This window comes from Suncus etruscus, chromosome 18, assembly GCF_024139225.1.
Source record: "Suncus etruscus isolate mSunEtr1 chromosome 18, mSunEtr1.pri.cur, whole genome shotgun sequence".
Lineage (NCBI taxonomy): Eukaryota > Metazoa > Chordata > Mammalia > Eulipotyphla > Soricidae > Suncus > Suncus etruscus.
The window spans coordinates 23,478,420-23,501,218 of NC_064865.1; the positions used below are offsets into that span (position 1 = coordinate 23,478,420).

Below are 22,799 nucleotides of genomic sequence, written 5' to 3' on the forward strand. Positions count from 1 at the left end.
GCTGAAGGACCTATACAAGAAAACTACAAAACACTGCTTAAAGAAATAAAAAAAAAAGCAAATAAAGACATATACCCTACTCATAGATTGGGAGGATTAACATCATTAAAATATCAATACTCCCCCAAAGCTTTGTACAGCTTTAATGCAAGTTTTCTAATGATACACATGTATAATTTTTCAAAAAAAAATGAAGCAGTAAATTCCCACAAATAACTAAGCAACACTTAAGAAAAAGATGAGAGGCATCACTTTCCCCAAATCTAAGTTTTATTACAAAGCAATAGTCTTTAAACAGCATGATACTGGAATAAAGGCAGACTGTCAGATAAATGTAATAGAGTTGAATATTTAGAGAATGACCAGCAGAAATACAATCTATTAATTTTTAATAAAGTGGCAAGAAACACAAAATTGAGCAAGGAAAGCCTTTTCAACAAGTGGTGTTGGGATAATTGATCAGCCATATTTAAAAAACTCAAACTGCTATCTAACACTATGCACAAAGGTCAAATTCAAATGGATTAATAACCTTGATTCAGACTTTAAACTATAAAGTATTTAGAAGAAAACATAGGCAAAACCCTTCATGATATTGAGAGCAAAGGCATCTTGATGGAGGAAGATGTTCAAGTAAGTGGAAGCAGGAATAAACAAATGGGGGGCCTGGAGTGATAGCACAGCGGCATTTGCCTTGCAAGCAGCTGATCCAGGACCAAAGGTGGTTGGTTCGAATCCCGGTGTCCCACATGGTCCCCCGTGCCTGCCAGGAGCTATTTCTGAGCAGACAGCCAGGAGTAACCCCTGAGCAATGCCGGGTGTGGCCCAAAATCAAAATAATAAATAAATAAATAAATAAATAAACAAATGGGAATACTTCTGCACCTCAAAGGAAACAGTGATTAGGATACAAAAGCCACCCAGGGAATGGGAGAAACTACTCACTAATACCCATCAGATTAGTGCTTAATATCTAAGATATACAAGGTATGGATAGAACTTACTTAAGAAAAAATCAGCTAACTCCATCCAAAAATAGGGAGAATAAATTAACAGAAATTTCCTCAAAGAAGAAATATAGATGGCCAAAAGGTACATAACAAATACTCCATGTCATTAGTCATCAAGAAGATGCAAATCAAAACAATAATGAGATGGCAGTAATAATAGTACAACAGTAGGGCATTTGCCTTGTACACTGCTGTCTCGGAATGGACCTAGGTTTGATCCTCGGCATCCCATATTGTCGCCCAAGCCTGCCAGGAGAGATTTCTGAGCACAGAGCCAGAAGTAACCCCCAAGCACCGCTTGGTGTGGCCCTAAAACCAAAAAAACAACATCAATATGATAACATTTCATGCCTCAGAGACTAGCACACATGAAAAAAAATCTAGACCAACCAGTACTGGTGAGGATGTGGGGGAAAAGGGACTCTCATCCATTACTTGTGGGAATGCTATCTAGTTCAGACTTTATGGACAACAATGTGGAGATTCCTCAAATATCTAGAAATTGAGATCCCATATGATCTAGCGATACCACTCCTAGGGATACAAAAACACAATACCCAAATGCCCTCTGCAAGTATATGTTAATTGCAGCTCTATTTACAATAGCCAAGATCTGGGAACAACCCAGGTGTTTGACAACTGATGAGTGACTAAAGAAACAGTGGTACATCTTTATAATGAAATAGTACACAGCTATTAGAAAAAATGAAGTAGGGGGCCGGAGAGATAGCATGGAGGTAAGGCGTTTGCCTTTCATGCAGGAGGTCATCGGTTTGAATCCCGGCGCCCCATATGGTCCCCCGTGCCTGCCAGGAGCAATTTCTGAGCCTGGAGCCAGGAATAACCTCTGAGCACTGCCGGGTGTAACCCAAAAACCACAAAAAAAAAAAAAAAAAAAAAGAAAAAATGAAGTAATGAAATTTGTCTATATGTGGATGGACATGGAGATTATTATACTGAGTAAATTAAATCATGGAGAGAGACACAGAATAGTCTCATCTGTGAGATTTAAGAAAAATAAAAGACAGTATGGTAGTAATATCCAGAGATAATAGAGTCAAGGGCTGGAAGGAACAGACCATAATCTGAAAATTGCCAGAAAAAGTGAGCTCATTAGAGAAACAATTATATTAACAATTATCATGACAATGATGTGTGTGTATGTGTGAGAGAGAGAGAGAGAGAGAGAGAGAGAGAGAGAGAGAGAGAGAGAGAGAGAGAGAGAGAGAGAGAGAGAAATAAAATGCCTATCTTGAATAAAGCCTGGCTTGGGGAAGAGGGAAGTGGGGGTCATTAGTAGAGGGAAAGTTGCACTGGTGAAGAGTGGTTGTACATTTTATGACTGAAACTCAACTAGGAACATATTTGTAACCCTGGTGCTTATATAAAGAAATTATTAAAATAAAAAAGAAATAAAAGAGGAGTGGAAAAGACAAGTGAAGAGATCATAAGGAAATGAAAGTAGAGGAGAAAGGAAGCAAAAAGAGAAAAGGAGGGAAAAGTTATACTTGACTCTGTGGAACCAGTGAAAGATTAGGGTGAGCTGGAGTTAGTAAATGAACAATTCCTGATCAAAGAGAGGTCAAAATAAGAAGAGTATTTGAATTAAAAAAAAATAATGGGGTAGATGGAGCTGGAGAGATAGCATGGAGGTAGTATTTGCCTTGCATGCAGGATGGCAGTTCGAATCCCAGCATCTCATATGGTTCCCTGAGCCTACCAGGAGCGATTTCTGAGCATAGAGCCAGGAGTAACCCCAGAGCACTGCTGGGTGTGACCCCCAAAAACTTCAAAAATAAAATGGGGGAGATGAAGACTATAACAAAACAGTGATAGAAAGCAAAGAGTCTTTGCACAGGAAGTCAAGGATGGTTTCAAGTAAACTGGAATGGTCATAGTATCCAGTATTGCTGACTAGATTATGCAGAGATTACAATAAAATCATTCAAATTTAATGATATGGAAAATATTTTTAAATAATACAAATGCAGTATCAATGAATGCATAGCGATATTCATACTTTTTACTAATCTCTATGGTTTTGAATTGATTTCTTGACTGTTTCTAAAACAAAAATGAGGATTATTCTTTTGGTTAATTTTAGTCAGTTTGTTTTAGTTCTGTGTTATGTTTATATCAGTATTCAGTTGCTTATTGTATTCTTTTCAACTTAGCTGTATTTTCTCCAAATTGTAGCAGATCATAGTAAGATTTTGAGGAATGAACTTAGTATGTCAGAAATCATCTCTGCTCTTGAAATTTGATTTAGCTAAAAATAAAGTTGTTAGCTCATGGTATTCCTCACGTGGCTCTTGGACAACTTCACATCATTGTCGATAAGTCAGCATATTTATCTGAGTCTCTATGGAAAGCATATATACGTGTGCATTTACTTTCATTTTTATTTTTTAATTCTGCTCAGTCTAAGATCTGCCCTTTTATTGTCGGGTTTTGTTTTGACTTATTGTTTTTTAATTCATGGAAATTCTTAGCCAACTTTCTTTAAACTATTTTGACCATCTGTTAATTCTTTGATTACAGTGAAAAATCTTAGGACATACTTACTGGAGTCATTCAACATTACTGCTGAACTTGTCTGAATTCTCTTGTTTTCTTTTCATTTTATTGTTTTTTATGAGTTTTAGGACCAAGAACTTTAGCACTGTCACTAATTATTTTGGGGACTTCTTTGTAAAGAATTATTTACAAATCCGAATCTTTCTCATGGCTGTGTGTTTTGTTTCACAGTTTACAATTTCATTGTGTCCTTTGCATCTGCCACCCAGTGGACACTTTCAGATCTCTTGACCACATTTACATTTGGTTTACAGTTGTGGTTTTGCATAAATCTTTGTCATTAGATTTGTATTTGCTTTGTACTTTCTTGTCCTCTTATATGGGTACTATATTTTCTTCACATAATTGTCTTAAACACTTACTGAACTACTTCCAGTTTCTTCTGTTTCTTGCATTTGATCAGGCATACACTCATTTCCAGTTAATAAATTTGGCTAGCTGGATTTTAGTAATAGTGTGAATTTTTGTCTTGCAGATAACACACAGAATAAAATTATTTTTTACTTCTTTTATCTAATGTGATGCTTTTCACTCTTTTCCACTATATCATCCAAACTATCAGGTCTGAAGTGGCTATTTGATGAGTATCTCAGGATTCTTTCTCATCTATCCCTGGTTTTATAGCTAGTTCTGACATGCTCACAGAATCTATGGCTACTCAGCCTGTTTCAGGTCTGGAAGACTTTTTCTGATTACTCTTCCTCCTGTAGTTAAGGGCTCTTGAAATGTCCAGAGAGAGACTGAAGTGATAGCACAGATTTTTTAGAACAGAGCCAGAAATCACCCCTAAGTGTCATCAGGTGTGGTTTAAAACCAAAAAAGAACATCCAGAGGGTGTCACAGCGTCCCTTTCTAAGCAGAAGAACAGACTAGATTTGATATAAACAAACCAATGTCTGTTCTCCCATAACTCAAAAGAGATGTTTTGTTTCCCTGTGGAGTCTAAAGTACAAGTTACTGTATTTTTCATTATGGGCATTTTGTCATTCAGGGATGTAAAACACCTTAGTTGCAAAATGACTAGACTTAAGTACACATTGATTGGCATGAGGATTTTCTGTGGGATATAGCTTTATGATAGACTTCTTGCTATTTGTGAAAAGCCCTGGGTTCAATCCTTGGCCCCCAAAAATGAGAGACAGTGACAGAAACATATTGAAAGTAATAAAGAGAGATGTTGAGAGAGTGTGTCCATCTTAATTTTTATAATGCAGTGTTATTAAAGACCGTGTTTTGAAAATGAATGATTCATTTCATTCAGAACTAAAAATGTCTCTTTAATGTCAAATGTATAAAGTCAAAATAACAAAAATATTTTAATCAGTATTATTTGGTCACATATGATAATATGTGCCATTTTATTTACATACACTGCTTTTATTGCTTCTGGGTTTTTTTTTGGGGGGGGGAGGCAATGCCCAGAGATACACAGGGGTTACTACTGGCTCTATACTCAGGAATCACTCCTGGCATTGCTCAGGGAGTCATATGAGAAGCAAAGAATCAAATCCAGGTCAGCCACATGCAAGGCAAACCACCCTACCCACTATACTATTGATCTGGCTCCACTGCAATTTTTTTTTGAAAAATAAGAATTTAGTCTTTTTTTAAAAAAAATTTACAAAATATAATACCGTTTTTCATAAAATAAAACTTTGCATCGTCAACGACATGAGACTGGGCATTAATCAGGATTGATTTTGTAAATAGGGGAAAATTCATTTGCTCTGATTTATATGGTCACAGGTATGACATTTCAATATTTTAATTACCAATATTTTTATTACTTTACTTAAACTTCATGGTTTCAAAATTGTTCATAATTCAGTTGGTTTTTTTCCCCACAGTTATAAATTGTTCATGATTACGTTTCCAATTATCCAATGCTCAACCCCAATATTTTTCTTATCTGCACACACTGTTCAAGCAATCTCCAGATTTGATGACTTTTTAATCTGTCCATATCTGCTTCCTGTGGTCCCTAATGGAATTACAGAATTGGGCCTTTTGCCAATATATTCAAGGCTTGTTCCTGGGAGCATGAGTCATAAATGCCAAAAAGAAGATTGAGTGTTTTGAAAGGAGGTGAGAGATCAAAAACAAACTTGATCTTCCCTTACAGTGTTTTGTAGTGTGCAACCTTTGCAGCAATGATTTTTTTTAAAGCTCAGTTCGCCTTGTCAACATCTCTGGAGCACCAGTTGACACACTCCCTACAGTCAATAAAGGTGTTCACAGAGGAAGCAGATGTAATGAGTCTTGAGTAAAGAAGAAAGTTAAAAATAAATTTTCAGACCTTATCATGTTTGCCTTGCCAACTGATTTGGATTACATAGCAACATTACTGCTGCAATTAATTGTATGCAACATTTCTATCTTGGTAGACAGATAGTCGTCTCCAGAGTCCCCCCCCCCCATATAAACAAGCTTCTACTGTAATTTCACTTGTTTGGTTATTTCACCTTTTTTCCTCCACTTCACTTTCCCCCTTAATTTGGAGCTTAGGCTACTTACTCCTCTGGTAAACTTTTTATCCTCCTCATGCTTTCTTCTCTTCTTCCAGCCAGCCCATTGGGAACTGAAGTAGCTGACATGCGCAAAAGGCAGCAGTCACAAAATGAAGAAACTCCTGCAGTGTCGCAAGCACCCGGGAACCAGAGGCCCAACAACACATGTTGTTTTTGTTGGTGCTGTTGTTGCAGCTGCTCCTGGTACGTTCCCCCCTTGTTTATCTAACCACATTACCAGCCGTAGGTTGCAAAGGCCTGGAGTGAAGTTGTGTGTCCACCCTGAAGCTCACAGAAATAGCTCAACATGTCTTTTTGTTGTTTTGTTTCTGTTCTAAAAACATGTTTTTAATTGTACTTTAGAAATAGTAGTGTTCAAATATATGATGTTTAGCTGCAAATTTACTGCACTTCACCACTACCAACTTACCCAGGCCCTCACCTCTGTTCCTGTGCTTAACCTTCATTTTCTCAACACCTTCCCCACTGTTCGATAATCTCAGTTTCATAAGTTGTCAATCATATGATTGAGTTTCAGTCATATGATGTACAGCACCCTTCACCAGTGTACATTTCCCACCACAAATATCTCCAGTTTCCCTTCCACTCGCGCCTATGCCTGCCACTGGGACAGGCACTGTTGTTCTAACTCTTTATCTTTTTATTTTCATTTTGGCACATTGGTTTGCAGTTGTTACTGAAGGGGTATCGTGCATATCACTTTATCTCCTTTTAGTACCCATTCTTGTTCAGTGATCATTTGCAACTCTCATTGTCATAGTGGTCCCTTCGAATGAATATCTATTGTATATTCTATTTTATATTGTGTTTTTCTCCATTCAAATATATTTGTATTTATTGAACATGGTATTATTGCTATATGGTTATGAACAATGTTCCCGAAGGTGCAAAGGTGTCACAATTCTATTGAGTAGCATGTGGTATATAGTTATCTGCTGTTTCAAAGGGTGGTGAATCAAGAAAGGTAAGATCTGAACAACTCCAATTACTGATGCTAAGGGATAAAGAAAATACTTAACAGACTTGTATCCACTTAAAAATGCCACATGAGGTGGGCAAGACAGGTTCATTCTTTAAAAGTTGACATTAAAGTCACAGATCCTGCTTTCCACAAGCACTTTTAACAAGCTTCTAACATCATGCAAGTAGTAATCTCAGTTGATTTTTCTTTCTGACATTGTCAAAACAATAACAAGTTAAGATAAACAGATTTTCAAGGTCCATACCTGTATAAAACTCAGGTATAGAGAAAGCCCATTCCAGTTCCACATTCCCCTTACTGCCCACCAATCCAGTAACTAACATGACCTAGTGTCTGAAGATTTATGTTGATGAGATATTTTCTAGGGGATGGTAGACTTAATTGAATTTTTATTAGTACCTTGAGTTTTTAATTGTCTTTTAATTTCCAGAAGACTTGCATCTTCAAGATGCAAGTTTTACTTTTATGAATCTCCTTGTCTTATCTTAATATATTAAACAAAGACTTAAATGGTAATGTGCAATTTCATGTATGTGAGAGATTATCGTTTTTCTTAGCAGTGCTCTATAAAGATATTTTATTGGTATGCAAATGTTATGTGATTTTCTAATGATATTTTATTGTAGATAAACACAGTAGAAGATAAGTAATAAAATTGAAGATAAAAAGTGTTGTGGGGAGCCTTGATATTAAAAAGACCTGACCCACTCTATAAAACTTCATTTTAAGAAAGCTATTAGATATTACAGTAAGGTGGAAGATATAACGTTGTTTTTCCAGAACAACGTGTGTGTGTGTGTGCATGCTCATGCACATTAGGCTCAAACCCAGGACCCTTATGAATAAAAATCATACTTTCTACCAATCAGCAGCCCATGTTCTAGAGAAATTTATTTAAATATCAAAATGTCTTCCTAAGATGATTATTTAGGGAAATTATTTACTATATCTTTGATTCTTATTGAGTCTGAACTATATCAGAGAATATAGATTAATTAAGGCAAAAATTTCAATCATAATTGTGTGAAAATTTTTTCCTATGCACTCCTAAAAAGATCATCTAACTCCTAATCCACAACTACAATATATTGGCTTAATATAATAGTTTAGAAGTCAACTGCTTAAATTCATATCTTACTCCCTCCCCAAACACCATCTATAAGACTTCTAGAAAGCTACTATCTTCACTCCTAAGATTCTCATCTGTAAAATGGCAATTTTAAGAAACCCTACCTTTTGTTGTTCATTTTGCATTAGAGAAAAGATATGCTTAGAACAGTTCCTGACACAGCATTTACTTAAGAGCTCACTGGGCTATGGAATATTTTATATTACAAAAAAGAAAACCTCAGGGCCAGCATGGTGGCGCTAGATGTAAGGTGTCTGCCTTGCCTGCCCTAGCCTAGGACGAACCGCGGTTTGATCCCCCGGCGTCCCATATGGTCCCCCAAGCCAGGCGCGATTTCTGAGCTCATAGCCAGGAGTAACCCCTGAGCATCACTGGGTGTGGCCCAAGAAAGAAAGAAAGAAAGAAAGAAAGAAAGGAAGGAAGGAAGGAAGGAAGGAAGGAAGGAAGGAAGGAAGGAAGGAAGGAAGGAAGGAAGGAAGGAAGGAAGGAAGGAAGGAAGGAAGGAAGGAAGGAAGGAAGGAAGGAAGGAAGGAAGGAAGGAAGGAAGGAAGGAAGGAAGGAAAGAAGGAAGGAAGGAAGGAAGGAAAATCTCTTTAAGGAGCTTGGAACAATATTTTCTTATAAAGTAACTGTGACTGTGAAATAATATAACCTTGAAAAGAAAGCTATTTGTTTTTTAACAAATAGGTTGTGCAGCAACCGATATTTATTATTACACTGTTCATTACCTGCCCAAACTTATTTTTGAATTGCCATCAGAATTAGAGCACTAAACTAGAAAGAGTACTGAACATTAGTTCCATTATACTTTCTTACTGACAAACACATATTTAGTAAGGCTGGATTGTAACTGTCTTCTGCATATTTAGCAAGACTAATTTCATTTTTTTCTAGAAAGATTAAATATTTTTATTTTTAAAATTCTTGAAGGAGAATGTCAGTTGTTTGCATGACAGTGTGTATGTGTGTTTGGTATTTTTTCTTTTTGAGGTTTTTTTTTAAACACCATGGTTACAAAATTGTTCAAACTATACTTTTTTTTTTTACAGATAAAGTTGTACATGATTGAGTTACAGTTATACAAGGTCAAAATAACAACCTTCACCAGTGCATATCTCCCAACAATGTCAACAATTTTCCTCTCACTCTCCCTGATAATCTCTTCCCACCCATCCACCCTCTCCTGCCTGCCAGCATTTTACTTTACACACACACATACACACACACACACACACACACACACACAAACACACACACACACTCTCTGTCTCTGATTATCACTCTTTCTTTCTGACTGTCTCTGTCTCTCTCTTTTTTCTTTTTTGACATGGTTTTAATTACTGCTATGAATATTCCTTTCATAGTAAACCCTTCTCTACTTTAACTGCACTCTCTTTGTGGCAAGTTAACTACTTGGATTGGTCCTCCTAATTCTCATCTTCAGTATATCTGGATATCATCCTCACTAGGTTTTAGGGGCATCATTTCACACCACTTCAAAATATATGTTACCACCACCACATCCAAATGCACACTAAGTAATAATTTGGTCAATATACATTTTTTTCTTTTACTTTTGTTTTGTTTGTTTTGGGGCCACACCCAATGGCACTCAGGGCTTGCTCCTGGCTCTGTGCTCAGAAATTGCTCCTGACAGCTTGGGGGACCATATGGGATGGCAGGTTTGAATCTGGGTCTATTCAGGGTTGGCCATGTGCAGGGAAATGGCCTACCTGCTATGCTATTGCCTGGCCCCACAATATAAATTCTTAATCATCTTATTACTAAAGAGAACAGACAATCAGAACAGTTGTCAAATACACTAGCACAGTAGATAGTGTTTGCCTTGCACACAGTTGACCCAGTTCTGACTCAGGTATTTTAAAAATATCATTATTGGAACTGGAGTGATAGTACAGTGGGTAATGTACTTGCTATGCACATGCCCAACCCAGGTTGGTCTCAAACATCCTATATGATCCCCTGACAATCCTCAGGAGGGATTCTTGAGTACAGAGCCAGGAGTATCCCCTGAGCATGCCAGGTTTGGCCCCCAAAATAAATAAATTAAAATATCTTTCTTTTTGTTTTTTAGGGACACACCTGATGACACTCAGGAGTTAGTCCTGGCTCTGCACTCAGAAATTACTCCTGGCAAGCTTGGGGGACCATATAGATATAGGATGTTGTTGGGGTTAGCCATGTGTAAAGGAAATGCCCCAGCGACTGTGCTATCTCTTTGGGCCCTAAACTATGACTTACTGAGAGAAAATATTCCAAAGAGTTATTAGAGTGAAAATAAAGAAATCATCTTCAAATTTCCCAGACACGGTAGAAGGAGAACAAAAAGAAACATGAAAAAAATGTAATTTAGGGATTGACAAATGAACTAGAAGTCAAGATATAATAAAGTAACTGATCACTCAGGACAATACTTGAGTGTTGGATGGAGATAAAGTGATATGCACGGTACCCCTTCATTATCAATAGTGCAAACCCATAGTGTCTTAAAGGAGGAAGAGAAAGAGAAATAAAGAGAGAGGAGTAAAATGTTTGCCCAGAGGCAGGGTAAATGGTGAGAGGGAAGCCAGGGAAAAGTTCATGGATGAAGGATGGTGTAAATTGTAAAACTGAAACTCAATCATGAAAAACTTTGTAATCACGGCATTTGAAAAAAAATTATGTAACTGTTATATTTGAAGAGGAACTGGCATCATGTAGCTGGCTTTGCATAATAATCTCATCTTCTGAGGTAGATGCAGTGATAGAACATTCTTGCACCATGTCCACAGTAATCTCAGTAGGTAGGTTAAAAACCTACTTCTCTCAAGAGGAGAGACCACTCTCAAGAAGAAGCGTAAAGGGGCCAAAGCTCAGTGGTAGGGCATTTGCCTTGCAGGCAGCTGACCCAGGACAGACCATGATTTGATTCCCTTGGTGTTCGATATGTTCCACCAAGACAGGAGTGATTTCTGAGTGCATAGCGAGGAGTAAACTCTGAATCTCACAGGGTATGGCCCAAAAACAAAACAAAACAAAACAAAAACTGTGCCTTTCTATGGGATATTTTAATTTGGTTAGGGATTTCCAAAAAGCCACTATTTGTTCAGAGTAAGAAATGGATATGAAATCACCCAAACTAAGGTTTTATAGAAAATTCCCCTTTAGAATCTCATCTGCCTGAATCGCAGGGCTTCTGGGCTCACTGGTGTTCTTAGTTGAAATTGGTCACAGACTGAATTAAATCCATTTTTTTAGTGTTGTAAAAAAAAAAGATCATTTGTCAGGACCTGTGAGTTTGCTGGTGTTCAGCATTTGCATTCACACTAATGTGAAAGTTAGCCTAAAGCTAAATGGTAATGGGAGGCACTTCAGCAATAAGCTTCTGGTGGCCCTTCCTACAATGTAACAAGCTCTGCAGCTTCTATAATTCAAAACAGTGCCAAAAGAATGTCCTATTTTAGCTTCTGATTCTGTCACACTTTAGCTCCCTGCTGATGATAAAACACGAAAGCATGCTTGCATGATTTAAAAGGCCCAGGGGTATTCCCCCACCCACCCAAAGATTATCTTTTAAAGGTTAAACAAAAGGCCCCATCTATACATGTCAAAAACAAAAACAAAAGACATACATGTATTCGTAATATTACCTCTACCTGCCCCCACATAGCTTGAGAATTAGAAATCCCACAACATGCAAGGTGAATCATTGGTCAGCAGTTCTACGATGGACCCCTCTAGATTGCCACACTCAGACCCCATTCCTGTCACATAAGAACAAAAGTCATCTATTTACACAGGATTTCAAAGTTCTTGTACCTCAAATATATTACTTAGAATACTTTCAAATGTCTTGGAATTGCATTTTTCCATGGCATAAGTAGATTTCTTCAACTTATTGGAAAACATTCCCAATAAGCAACTTGATTCAGACACCCATCTAGGAGAGTATAGTAGTCAAGTGGCTCAAACATATTAGTTAGGCTATGCTCAAAGTACAGTGGTATTAATGTTAAAATAGTCTTCAGGTTGGCTCTGACTAGAGCTTGGATGCTTTCTTTTTCCTTTATATATATGTGTGTGTGTGTGTGTGTGTGTGTGTGTGTGTGTGTGTGTGTGTGTGTGTGCTTGTGTGTGTTGTTTATATGGTATATATATCGAGAGAAAGGAAGGAAGGAAGGAAGGAAGGAAGGAAGGAAGGAAGGAAGGAAGGAAGGAAGGAAGGAAGGAAGGAAGGAAGGAAGGAAGGAAGGAAGGAAGGAAGGAAGGAAGGAAGGAAGGAAGGAAGGAAGGAAGGAAGGAAGTTCTGGGTTCAATATTCAGGAATGGGGATGTCCATGTACAGGGGATTGGGGCCCACTGACCGAAAAGACTCTGGGGCTTTCTAGGTCATTTCAGAGTCAGACTTAGACTCAAGGGACTTCTTGAGTCTCAGCTGACTCTTGCTGAAGAGCAGATATCTGCCTAGGCAGATACAGCTGAGCATGCAGGCTGACCTGTGGGAATTGCTGTCCCAAACCTCTCTTTCCCTTGAAACAAGCTGGACAAAAGGGGGTCCAATTTGCTGCACTATTTCTCCTGCTCACAATTCTCTTTTGGCTGGTCCAGTTTTCCTCTTTTCAGTTGCTACCATCCATAAAATAGAAGATGCTTGTTAGAAATAACCAAAGTTCTTATTTTCAAATGGCAGTGAACATTTTCATTAGCAAATACTGAGGTTTTATATTTTAAAAGCTCTATTTTGACTTATATTATGCATTATATAGTAAAGGTTGCAAGATAAGATGTTGAATCAATGATTGGATTTCCCAGTTGAGTCTACTTTATTAAAGGTGAAAATTCATTGACTAAAAAAGTTCTTTTTAGGACTTGAATAATAGCACAGTGGGAAGGGTGTTTGCCTTGCACACAGCCAACCCAGGTTCAATCCCTGGTATCTCATTTGGTTCCCCGAGCCTGCCAGAAGTAATTTCTGAGGGCAGAGACAGGAATAATCCCTGATGGCCAGCAGGTATGGAGAAAATAGCTTTCTTCAAAATTCGCAAACACCTTCTCTGAGGCTTCAGTATAATTGTGTGCAGGTAATACTGGATGTTATTTTTTCTTATGTATTATTTTCTTTTACTCTTGTGTAAAACATGTGGGTTTTTTGCACACAAGTGGGTAAATAATAACAAAGAATTTTAGAAGTGAACACAAAATATGTTTAGTATTGCTTTGATATAAAGTCAAGAAAGATAAAACAGAAGACTAGAGACTACTGTAATGACAATTAACAAGATATCTCTGATGTTATATTAAAGAGCTAGGACTTTATACCATTTTTGGATATGGGAATTGAATCAAGAATAATAAGTAAGAACACAGTTCATTTTATATTTTAAGCAAATCTCCTGTAGGCAGCAGAAAGAATTTAGAAGGATAAGACAAAAACCAAGAAACTGCCAATTGATTATACCACAAAACCCCAAATTAAAAAAAAGCAATTGATATGAGGTAAATTACAGGCAGAGAGGTAGGGCACTTACCTTGCATGCAGAAGGACAGTGGTTCGAATCCCAGCATTCCATATGGTCCCCCGAGCCTGCTAGGAGCGATTTCTGAACATAGAACCAGGAGTAAACCCTGAACATTGCTGGGTGTGACCCAAGAACAAAAACATAAATAAATAAAAGGTAAATTACAGATGTTGAAAGTTTGGGATGCACTTTATTTAAAAATATTAAAATACCTTGATTTACAAAGTTTTCGCAGTCGAGTTCAATTTTTTTGTTTTTGTTTTGGGACCACACCTGGTGATGTTCTGGGGTTATTCCTAGTTCTGCACTCAAGAATTACTCCTGACAATGTACAGGGGGGCCATTTGGGAAACCAGAGATGGAACCTAGTTGACCACATAGGAAGCAGGTTACTTATCCACTATACTATGGCTCTAGCTCCACATCATTGAGTTTTACACATATGGTCTTCCAGCACCCATTTCACCACCAATGAGTTGGATTGAATAGTAGCCCTTCAAATGAGAGAGCCAATTCATAGCCCTTCAAACAATAGAGCACTGTAATAATGGGAGATTATTTGAGCTAGGTTCAGCTGCGAACTTGGCTTGCTCTAGTTGAAGTATCTAAGAGTGAGTTGTAGAAATTATTGTGAAGCAAGCAGGACACATCAAAATTATTTTTAAGGGCCCAGAGAGATAGCACAGCAGCGTTTGCCTTGCAAGCAGCCGTTCCAGGACCAAAGGTGGTTGGTTCGAATCACAGTGTCCCATATGGTCCCCCGTGCCTGCCAGGAGTTATTTCTGAGCAGACAGCCAGGAGTAACCCCTGAGCAATGCCGGGTGTGGCCCAAAAACCAAAAAAAAATTTATTTTTTAAACTTTATTTATTGATTGATTGATTGGTTTGTTTCTGGGCCAGCCCTAGAGGAGTTACTCCTGGTTCTGCTCACAGAAATTGCCCCTGGGAACCATATGGGTGCTGGGAATCGAACTGGGTCCCTCCGGGGTCAGCCTCATGCAAGGCAAAAGTCCTACAGCTGTGCTATCGTTCCTGCCCCAACAGATCAGAATTAAATATTACATACCAAGAATCACCTGTCTCCAGTACAGGAGATGAGATTAGTTCTATGTAAATAAGATGCTTGATGGACTGAAACCTCAGGACACACCAACCCTTTATGAAAAGGATGGCAAATCCATGCCTATATAGAGGCACAATGACAGGTCACCTTAAAGCCCAGCTGAGAACAGGCAGAGAAGCCCGAGAGATTAGCATAAAGAAGGGAATGATTGATGTGGCAAATACTCTGGGAAGGTCTAAGGCAATAAGAATCATCAAACATCTTGTCAGCCAGCCAGCTGGGAGGTGAACAGTGGACTCTGAGAGAATCATGCTTTTCCTGAAGGTGTCCAAGGAGGAAGAATTAAAGAGAAAGCTGATGGGGGTGAAATGGATACGCTCCTCTTCAGGCTCTCTTGTTCTTGATCAGAAGGATGAAAGATGGCATTGAGGAAAGCTGAAATTTCTCCAGGAGTTCCTCAAAGCAAATTGAAAACCAGTATACAGTTCAACACTGAACAAATTCAAGGATAATTCATTAGCTCTTTGGAGAATATATTCCCAGTCATGTCCTTATTGCTCCAGCTCCTCCAATCAAAAATAATATTACCTAAAAATTGAAATTGTGTTTGTTGCAATGATAATAAATAGTGGGTAAGGCATTTGCCTAGCATATGGCCAACATGGTTCTAGTTACCACCACATATTGTCCCTGAACCCCGCCCCCCATCAGAACTGATCCCCGAATCAGTTCCTAAGTAGAAAGTAACTTTAGCTGCTGCTACTATTTTTCTGGTAGAAAACAAGGAAATTCTAAGTGCTCAAGGTTTTCAGTCAATCAATTCCACAAATGATAATGGAAAAACACCTTTACTGTTTCATTCCAAATAGATGCTAGGATTAAATGTTAAATTGATGCTAGGATTAAGTACATTTCTAACAACTTATCCTCCTCATAGAAAAGTTATTTTCACCTAGAGAGAAAATAACTTTAAAATAAACTATGGAGTGGTGAAATCATTAAAACATCATTTCATTTCTGCATCTGTTTCTGCATTGGTTCCATAATAGCAAATATAAATCAGTTTAACATTCAGTATATCTTCATGCTGACTTAATAGTCCCTTTGTGATATTTTTGATCCCCAGCAAGTTTTAGGCTCTGAAAGGGATTTACTAAATTTCATAATTCTTGACTACTATCCCTTTAGAAAAGAATCTTGATGCATGCTGTTAATGTGACATTAACCTGTTTCTTACTCTGTACTTTATTCCTAACTTTCACAGTATGTGATGCTTCTATAACTTGGAGCATCCCTGGCTCATGCAGTAGACAGCTGTAGAATTCCCAGTCATATGAATACAATATACCCTGATATACCCTACACATCAGAATTGCTTCTTCAGTTGTTACTGGTGCTTTCTATATATTTTCAGAAACCTAGTAATAAGAAAATACCAGAGTAAGAGTGAGTGGATAGATGACAAAGTACCATTTACCTAAGTATCACTGTGTAGAGTCCTACACTTGCATCATGCTTTTTTATGATTGGGACACAAGTTAACTAGAAATAGAGTGCCTGCACATCAACTTAACTGATGTACTCAAAAGACTCGGATGAATATTTCTCACTTACTAATAGAACTAAATAGAACTTTCACATCCACCTTAGTTGCTCACAAAAACATCCACTGGCATATCAATGATCTGGACAGCTTACAGTGGCTTGAAGGAAGCTTAAAATTAGAATTGGATTAACTTGAGCACTGAAGAAGATTCTTATGATGAGTGTGATTATGATTAGTATGATTCTTATGATTAGTATATGTAGGGAAGTTGCATCTAAATATTCAGTCTTGAAATTTTCTAAATGATCAGGGAAAAGATAAATTTCATATATACCAAACAAGCTTTTGCTATTTAATGAAACATAAACTGACATGAGTGGATATGAATTGTAACCATGTCATAACTTGTTAAATGCAGTTGCCTTTCTAAATACAATGAATGTATCCATAAAACTAAAATGCATGACTTAGGGTTTAAAATAAAACATTTAATGCAGAGACAAAATGAGACATTTTGAAATGCATCTTTTAAATAGAATCATGCTGTATTGAGAACATGAAAGGATGAGAGAGTAGTCGTCAGTCCTATGCTCAAAATAATTAACATTAACATGTCACACAGACTGTAAAAACTTGGAAGACTTTGGGGATCCACTCTCACAGCAGCTCTTACAGCTAGTCTTTTTTTCCTGCTATCTGTTGATAGGCAGCACATATACTAAAATTGGAATGATACAGAGAAGATTAGCATGGCCTCTGCAAGGATGCTACCAAATTCATGAAATGTTCCATATTTTTATTTATAAACAAACAAAACAAACATAAAACCTTTCTTAAGTAGTTTGTTCTAAGAATGTCTAAGTCTACATTAATCCTAGCAAGAGATATTATGGTTCATAACATTGGAGAGGATATTTATAGGATTGTTTGTCCTTATAGGCTGAAGTATTCCTAAATCAAATACCTTTGGGCTGGGGAATTCCAGAGCAGTTTCTTAATCCAGAGTGTAAAAATGGGCAGAATTATATAAACTTCCCCAGATTAATCTACTCTCTTTGAGCGTATTTAACTCACAGAGAAACAGAATGTCTCTCTTCAAAATACTTACAAAGGTAATTATCAAAACTCTACACATACGAATATATGTATGTTTTCTAAGGGTAATTACTCCCAGAAGCTTTTTCAGTTTTCGTATATTCTGGTTTCAGGGAAAATACCATTTCTATAGAAGCAATACAGCCATCCAGTGGACAGATTTATAATAGCTGATTGTTTTGTTTTTTTTAATAGCTGATTGTTTTAACTGAAATAGAAGCTAAATAGAAATAAAATGTTATGTTTTAAGACATATGAATAAGGTATGATTATGAAAAGTCAAAGGAATATGACTTTGAAGAATATTTTATAACAATTTGGCCCCAGAGAGATAGCACAACGGTGTTTGCCTTGCAAGCATCTGATCCAGGACCAAAGGTGGTTGTTTCGAATCCCGGTGTCCCATATGGTCCCCCGTGCCTGCCAGGAGCTATTTCTGAGCAGACAGCCAAGAGTTACCCCTGAGCAAAGCCGGGTGTGGCCCAAAAACCAAAAAAAAAAAAAAGAATATTTTATAACAATTTAAGACACATTTCTAACCACTGTTCCCAACCAAATTATAGTACAAATGAAGAAGATAAATGTCTGTCATAAATTTGAATATTACTGAGTTTTCCTGTTCCAAAATGAAAGTAAGGATACCCAATGATTGTAGACTTAGCTTTTAAGGAATTATTTTATGTATTTTCCTTTCTAAGCCATACACCTGTGCTCCCTCCTTTCTCCTTCCTTCTCCCTGTTTATTAAAGCAAGTGAAACTTAACTTTGCAGTAACTACACATCTGTTGTGCGCTCATGAGAAATATCACTTATTTTTTCTTCTTTCAGGCTTTTGCTGTCAACTTCTTTTGTAACAACTCATTTCTGGTCATGTTGACTGGCAAGGAATTTTGAGAAAAACTACTTCTCATCTTTGTTCTATGCTCAGTTCTCTGTACGATATAGATTTATAGATATAGAATAATGATGAGAAAGGGACATTGCATTCACTAACTGTGTGAGGTTTTTTTCTTTCTGGACATTGAAGAACAATGTTTGCAAACAACTTAAAAATACAATTTGTTTGTGTATCTAATGAGAAACAACTTTGAATATTAAAAATGAACATGAGAGAAGAAATCTCATGCTAGCCCTAGTTTTGGTTGTAGGTTTTGGACAAATCAGCCATGGAGACTTTATGGACTGTTGCATGAAATGGAAATATTAACCAACTCTCTGATTATCTTAAAGGAATATCATTATGAGAGGTAGTAAATATGTTTATCCTATTATAAAAATACTGGTATAAAATATTATAGCAGTATTATTATAAGAAGAAATGCATTTCTTCTTATTATGAACTAGTCCCTAATAATTTTAGTGTGTAAAGCTTCTCTGGGTTGAGAGAAGCTTTGATAAACTTGGAATGGTCATTGTAGCATGCAGATTTTTGATTAATTTCAAATTGCAATGTTTTTCCTTTTATTTTATTTTATTTTTTTTTTTGGTTTTTGGGCCACACCCGGCGATGCTCAGGGGTTACTCCTGGCTGTCTGCTCAGAAAGCTCCTGGCAGGCACGGGGGACCATATGGGACACCGGGATTCGAACCAACCACCTTTGGTCCTGGATCGGCTGCTTGCAAGGCAAACGCCGCTGTGCTATCTATCCGGGCCCTTTCCTTTCAATTTTTTTAATGCATTGTGATTTACAAAGTTATTCATAGTTGAGTTTTACACCTACATTATTTCAGCACCAATACCACCACCAGTGTCAGCCTCCCTCCACCAGTGTTTCCAGAGTCCATCCCATAACACCACCCCCCACTCCAACCCGCCATCCTAACAGGCACACTTTTAGTTTTGGTTGTCTTAGTTTGTGTTTTCTGATTTCATTTTTGTTGATATTTGGGTATTTAGTTCTGTCTTAATGTGCCCTTGAGCCCCATCTCCTATTATTTTACATCTGTCATTTTCTTCCTCCACTCATTTTCTTCTCCACCCTATATTTTGGGGCCAATTGTGTTCTCTACAATGCCCATTTAAGCCATTCCATTCCTTCATCCATTTTTCTAAATATCACATTGTATGTGATATCATACTGTGCTTATCCTTCTTCTTTCAGCTTACTTCATTTAACATAATATCTTCCAGTTCCATCTTGTAGCTAGTTGTATGATTGCAGTTAATTTTCCTCTTTTGTGATAAGTTTTGCTTTATGATCCTGTACAGTAGTTCACCACCATACTGCATGAGGAAGGTAAAGCCACCAAATCAAGATGTCCTGAAAGATGTGGACTCCACTCGTGTCTTCTTGGCTCTTTACATAACTCAGCTCTCACTCTCTGTTTTAAATTATCGCTTCTGACCTGAAACACTGCCCATTGAAATATCTGGCCATTTTGCTCTTCGCTGTTAGCCAGCCTAGTCACAGATCCCAGTCTCTACATCTTACTTTTTCTCTTCTGCTTGGAAGTTCCTTTGCCTTTAACTGACAAATACTGCTTGTTTTTCACCCTATTTTACTCATCATCTCTTCTGTGAAATCTTTTTTTTTCTCTATTCCTCCTGTACAGGATAAAGTGGTTCTGGTGGTTATGAAAACTTTATGTGATGATTTCTCCCCTGGCTCTCATCATGATGTAACCTGATGCTTATTGACCTGTCAGAATGTCTCAGTTTCAGAACCTCTATTTTATTCTTTGATTTTCCAGCTAGACAATATTGAATATAGCTGAATCTATATGTATAGTGTTTGTAAATTGTTGCTGATTCTCCACAATGAAACCACCGTATTTTCCCCCTGAGATTTTGTTTTGTTTTGTTTTGTTTTTGGGCCACACCCAGTGGTGCTCAGGGGTTACTCCTGGCTGTCTGCTCAGAAATAGCTCCTGGCAGGCACGAGGGACCATATGGGACACCGGGATTCGAACCAACTGCCTTTGGTCCTAGATCGGCTGCTTGCAAGGCAAACGCCGCTATGTTATCTCTCTGCCCCCTCCCACCTGAGATTTTAACTGAAAAAAAAAATGAAGCATCTAAAGAATAACCTACCGATTCTTTCTCAGAATCTGGAACCTACTGTCTCTTTCATATTCATTCTGGAAAAATGTGTGGTAGTATATTTAAACAAAATTGAAAACCCGATATCACAATGTGAAAATGTTAATATCTGGAAGTTTAACTGCCTTTACCAGGACAGCAATTCTTTTCTAATTCCCAATGTCACGCTGTATGAAATTTAAGCATCTTTTTCCCAGCTGAGTTTTGTGTGGTTTTATATGATTTTTTTTTTTTTTTTGGTTTTTGGGCCACACCCGGTGATGCTCAGCGGTTACTCCTGGCTATGCGCTCAGAAGTCGCTCCTGGCTTGGGGGACCATATGGGACACCGGGGGATCAAACCGCGGTCCATCCAAGGCTAGCACAGGCAAGGCAGGCATCTTACTTCTAGTGCCACCGCCCGGCCCAAAAAGGTGAAGGGGCACGGCCCCAAAAGCCTACAGCACCCGGTATTCCCAGGTGGTCTCCCATCTAAGTACTAACCAGGCCCGACCCTGCTTGGCTTCCGAGATCAGACAAGATCGGGCGCGTTCAGGGTGGTATGGCCATAGACTTTATATGATTTTTGTGATTAGTTTCTATCTATTGGTTGCATGAACACCACAATGCTTCCGTTTATTGCCCTTAATTTTCCAAGTTTCTCCCTAAAGACAAATGGGCTTTTCTACTGGACTCTTTTACATAGAAAACCCACCGATATCATGATGATCAATAGTAAGTTGGTAAACTCTAAAATGTGCATCTCATAATGTTTCTTCACCTACTACTTAATTCCCTTGAAAACACAAATCATTGCCCCTTCCCTAACATCAATCTATATTACAGAGGCACAGTTCCTTACGTTCTGAACTGTCCAAGTATATCTTCTCTCTTCAAAGTCAGTGGCTTAGAAAATTGGTCCTGAAATTTAAAAACTTGTTCTAGTATACTTAAGCTAGGTTATTTACATTTCTTTCATAAAATAAACTATGATAAACTCCCACAGTGAGCATTGTATATACATTTTGTTCTCTGTTTAAAAAAGCAGAAAAGTTCATTAACATGTTACCGAGGAATCAAAAAGATAGTGCAGTGGTTAAGACATATACCTTGCATACAGCCCACCTGATCCCATCCCAGCACCATGTGGAACCCAAGTATCACTGGGTGTGGTCTTGGGGAACTCCCTGCTCCAGTAACACAGGGGTCTCTGTAATCCCTAGCACCTCAGGGTCCAAACAGCGTGACCTTCTCCCATTGAAAAACTGGGCCAATTTTCTGTGAGTGACTGGCAGGAGCCCCATGCCTCCTTAGCACCATTGGGGAGCTTCGCCCCAAATAAATGTTACAGAAAGTGAAAGTGAAAATGTCTTGGTCTTCACCTGAACTATCATTATCAGCAACTTTAGTGTTCCTTTTAGACCTTTACTCAGCTCCTAAGATAGGCACACGCTAATCTGGAGCAAATATGTTCATATTTATGACCATAAACATGCAGCATTATTCACAGCAGCACCAGGTAGAACTGGGGACAGGAATTTCTAAGACAAAGAGGCAGTTTAATACAAACACTCCTTATTTATTTCTGGATCGACATGCCTTGCATATATCTTCATCTTTAAATGTTATCAGTGATTCTTGATCATAGAAACATTGAATACATTATTTCTAAAATATTGTAAGTTTAGACACCAGAAAGATAGTATAAGGGAAGGTGTTTATAACTGCACAGGGCCAATTCTGGTTCAATCCCCTACACCTCATATGGTCCTCTAGAACCTCTGAGAGTGATTCCTCAGTATAGAGTCAGGAATAACCCCTGAGCATCATTGGCTGGTGGCACTCAAAAATAGATGTGTGTGTACAGAGGCAGGGCTGCACCGGGAAGACTCCACATACCAGTTCTTCTGTGTCTCTTCAGCTGGTATGTTGGGGGCTCTGGGCAGGACAGCTAGCCATAGGCCCCCTGGGCTGACAACTTAGTCCAGGGGACTGAGATCCCCCCCAGACTGGACCCTATTCAGGAGTTCTCTTCTTACTAGTATTCATTTTTGTAAGCATATATACTTTTTAACAACACCCAAAATATTCTTAATACTAGACTGTTTTAGGAAAAAAATGGAATTCCCTAGATTTGGAGGATAATATTCAAATAGGTCTCTAAAATCAGTGTATATGTAGACATGACTTCCTATACAGTGGTCCTTTCTGACTGCCAAGCCTGACCATAAACAATTCATCTATACAATGTATATATAACCCTCTGATATATTTCCCCTCCTCCACACAGAGCCCCTTCTACTCCCTCATATCCCAATCCGGATTCGTTATC

General features: G+C 37.9%; 1 protein-coding gene and 2 non-coding genes across 3 annotated transcripts in view; 2 read left to right on the forward strand and 1 right to left on the reverse strand.

Moving 5' to 3' along the window:
- The window catches only part of RGS17 (regulator of G protein signaling 17), a 139,559-nt gene that overhangs the window by 93,710 nt on the left and 23,050 nt on the right, over positions 1-22,799 (forward strand). Inside the window, exon 2 of the mRNA XM_049765457.1 lies at positions 6,151-6,298. Within this exon, the coding sequence (XP_049621414.1) occupies positions 6,180-6,298 (119 nt within the window). The 5' untranslated portion in view covers positions 6,151-6,179. The remainder of the gene's footprint in view (positions 1-6,150; positions 6,299-22,799) is intronic.
- Positions 17,051-17,152, forward strand: LOC125996786 (U6 spliceosomal RNA). The gene has a single exon (XR_007491464.1). It is a non-coding gene; the product is annotated as a U6 spliceosomal RNA (small nuclear RNA).
- Positions 20,923-21,041, reverse strand: LOC125996844 (5S ribosomal RNA). The gene has a single exon (XR_007491508.1). It is a non-coding gene; the product is annotated as a 5S ribosomal RNA (ribosomal RNA).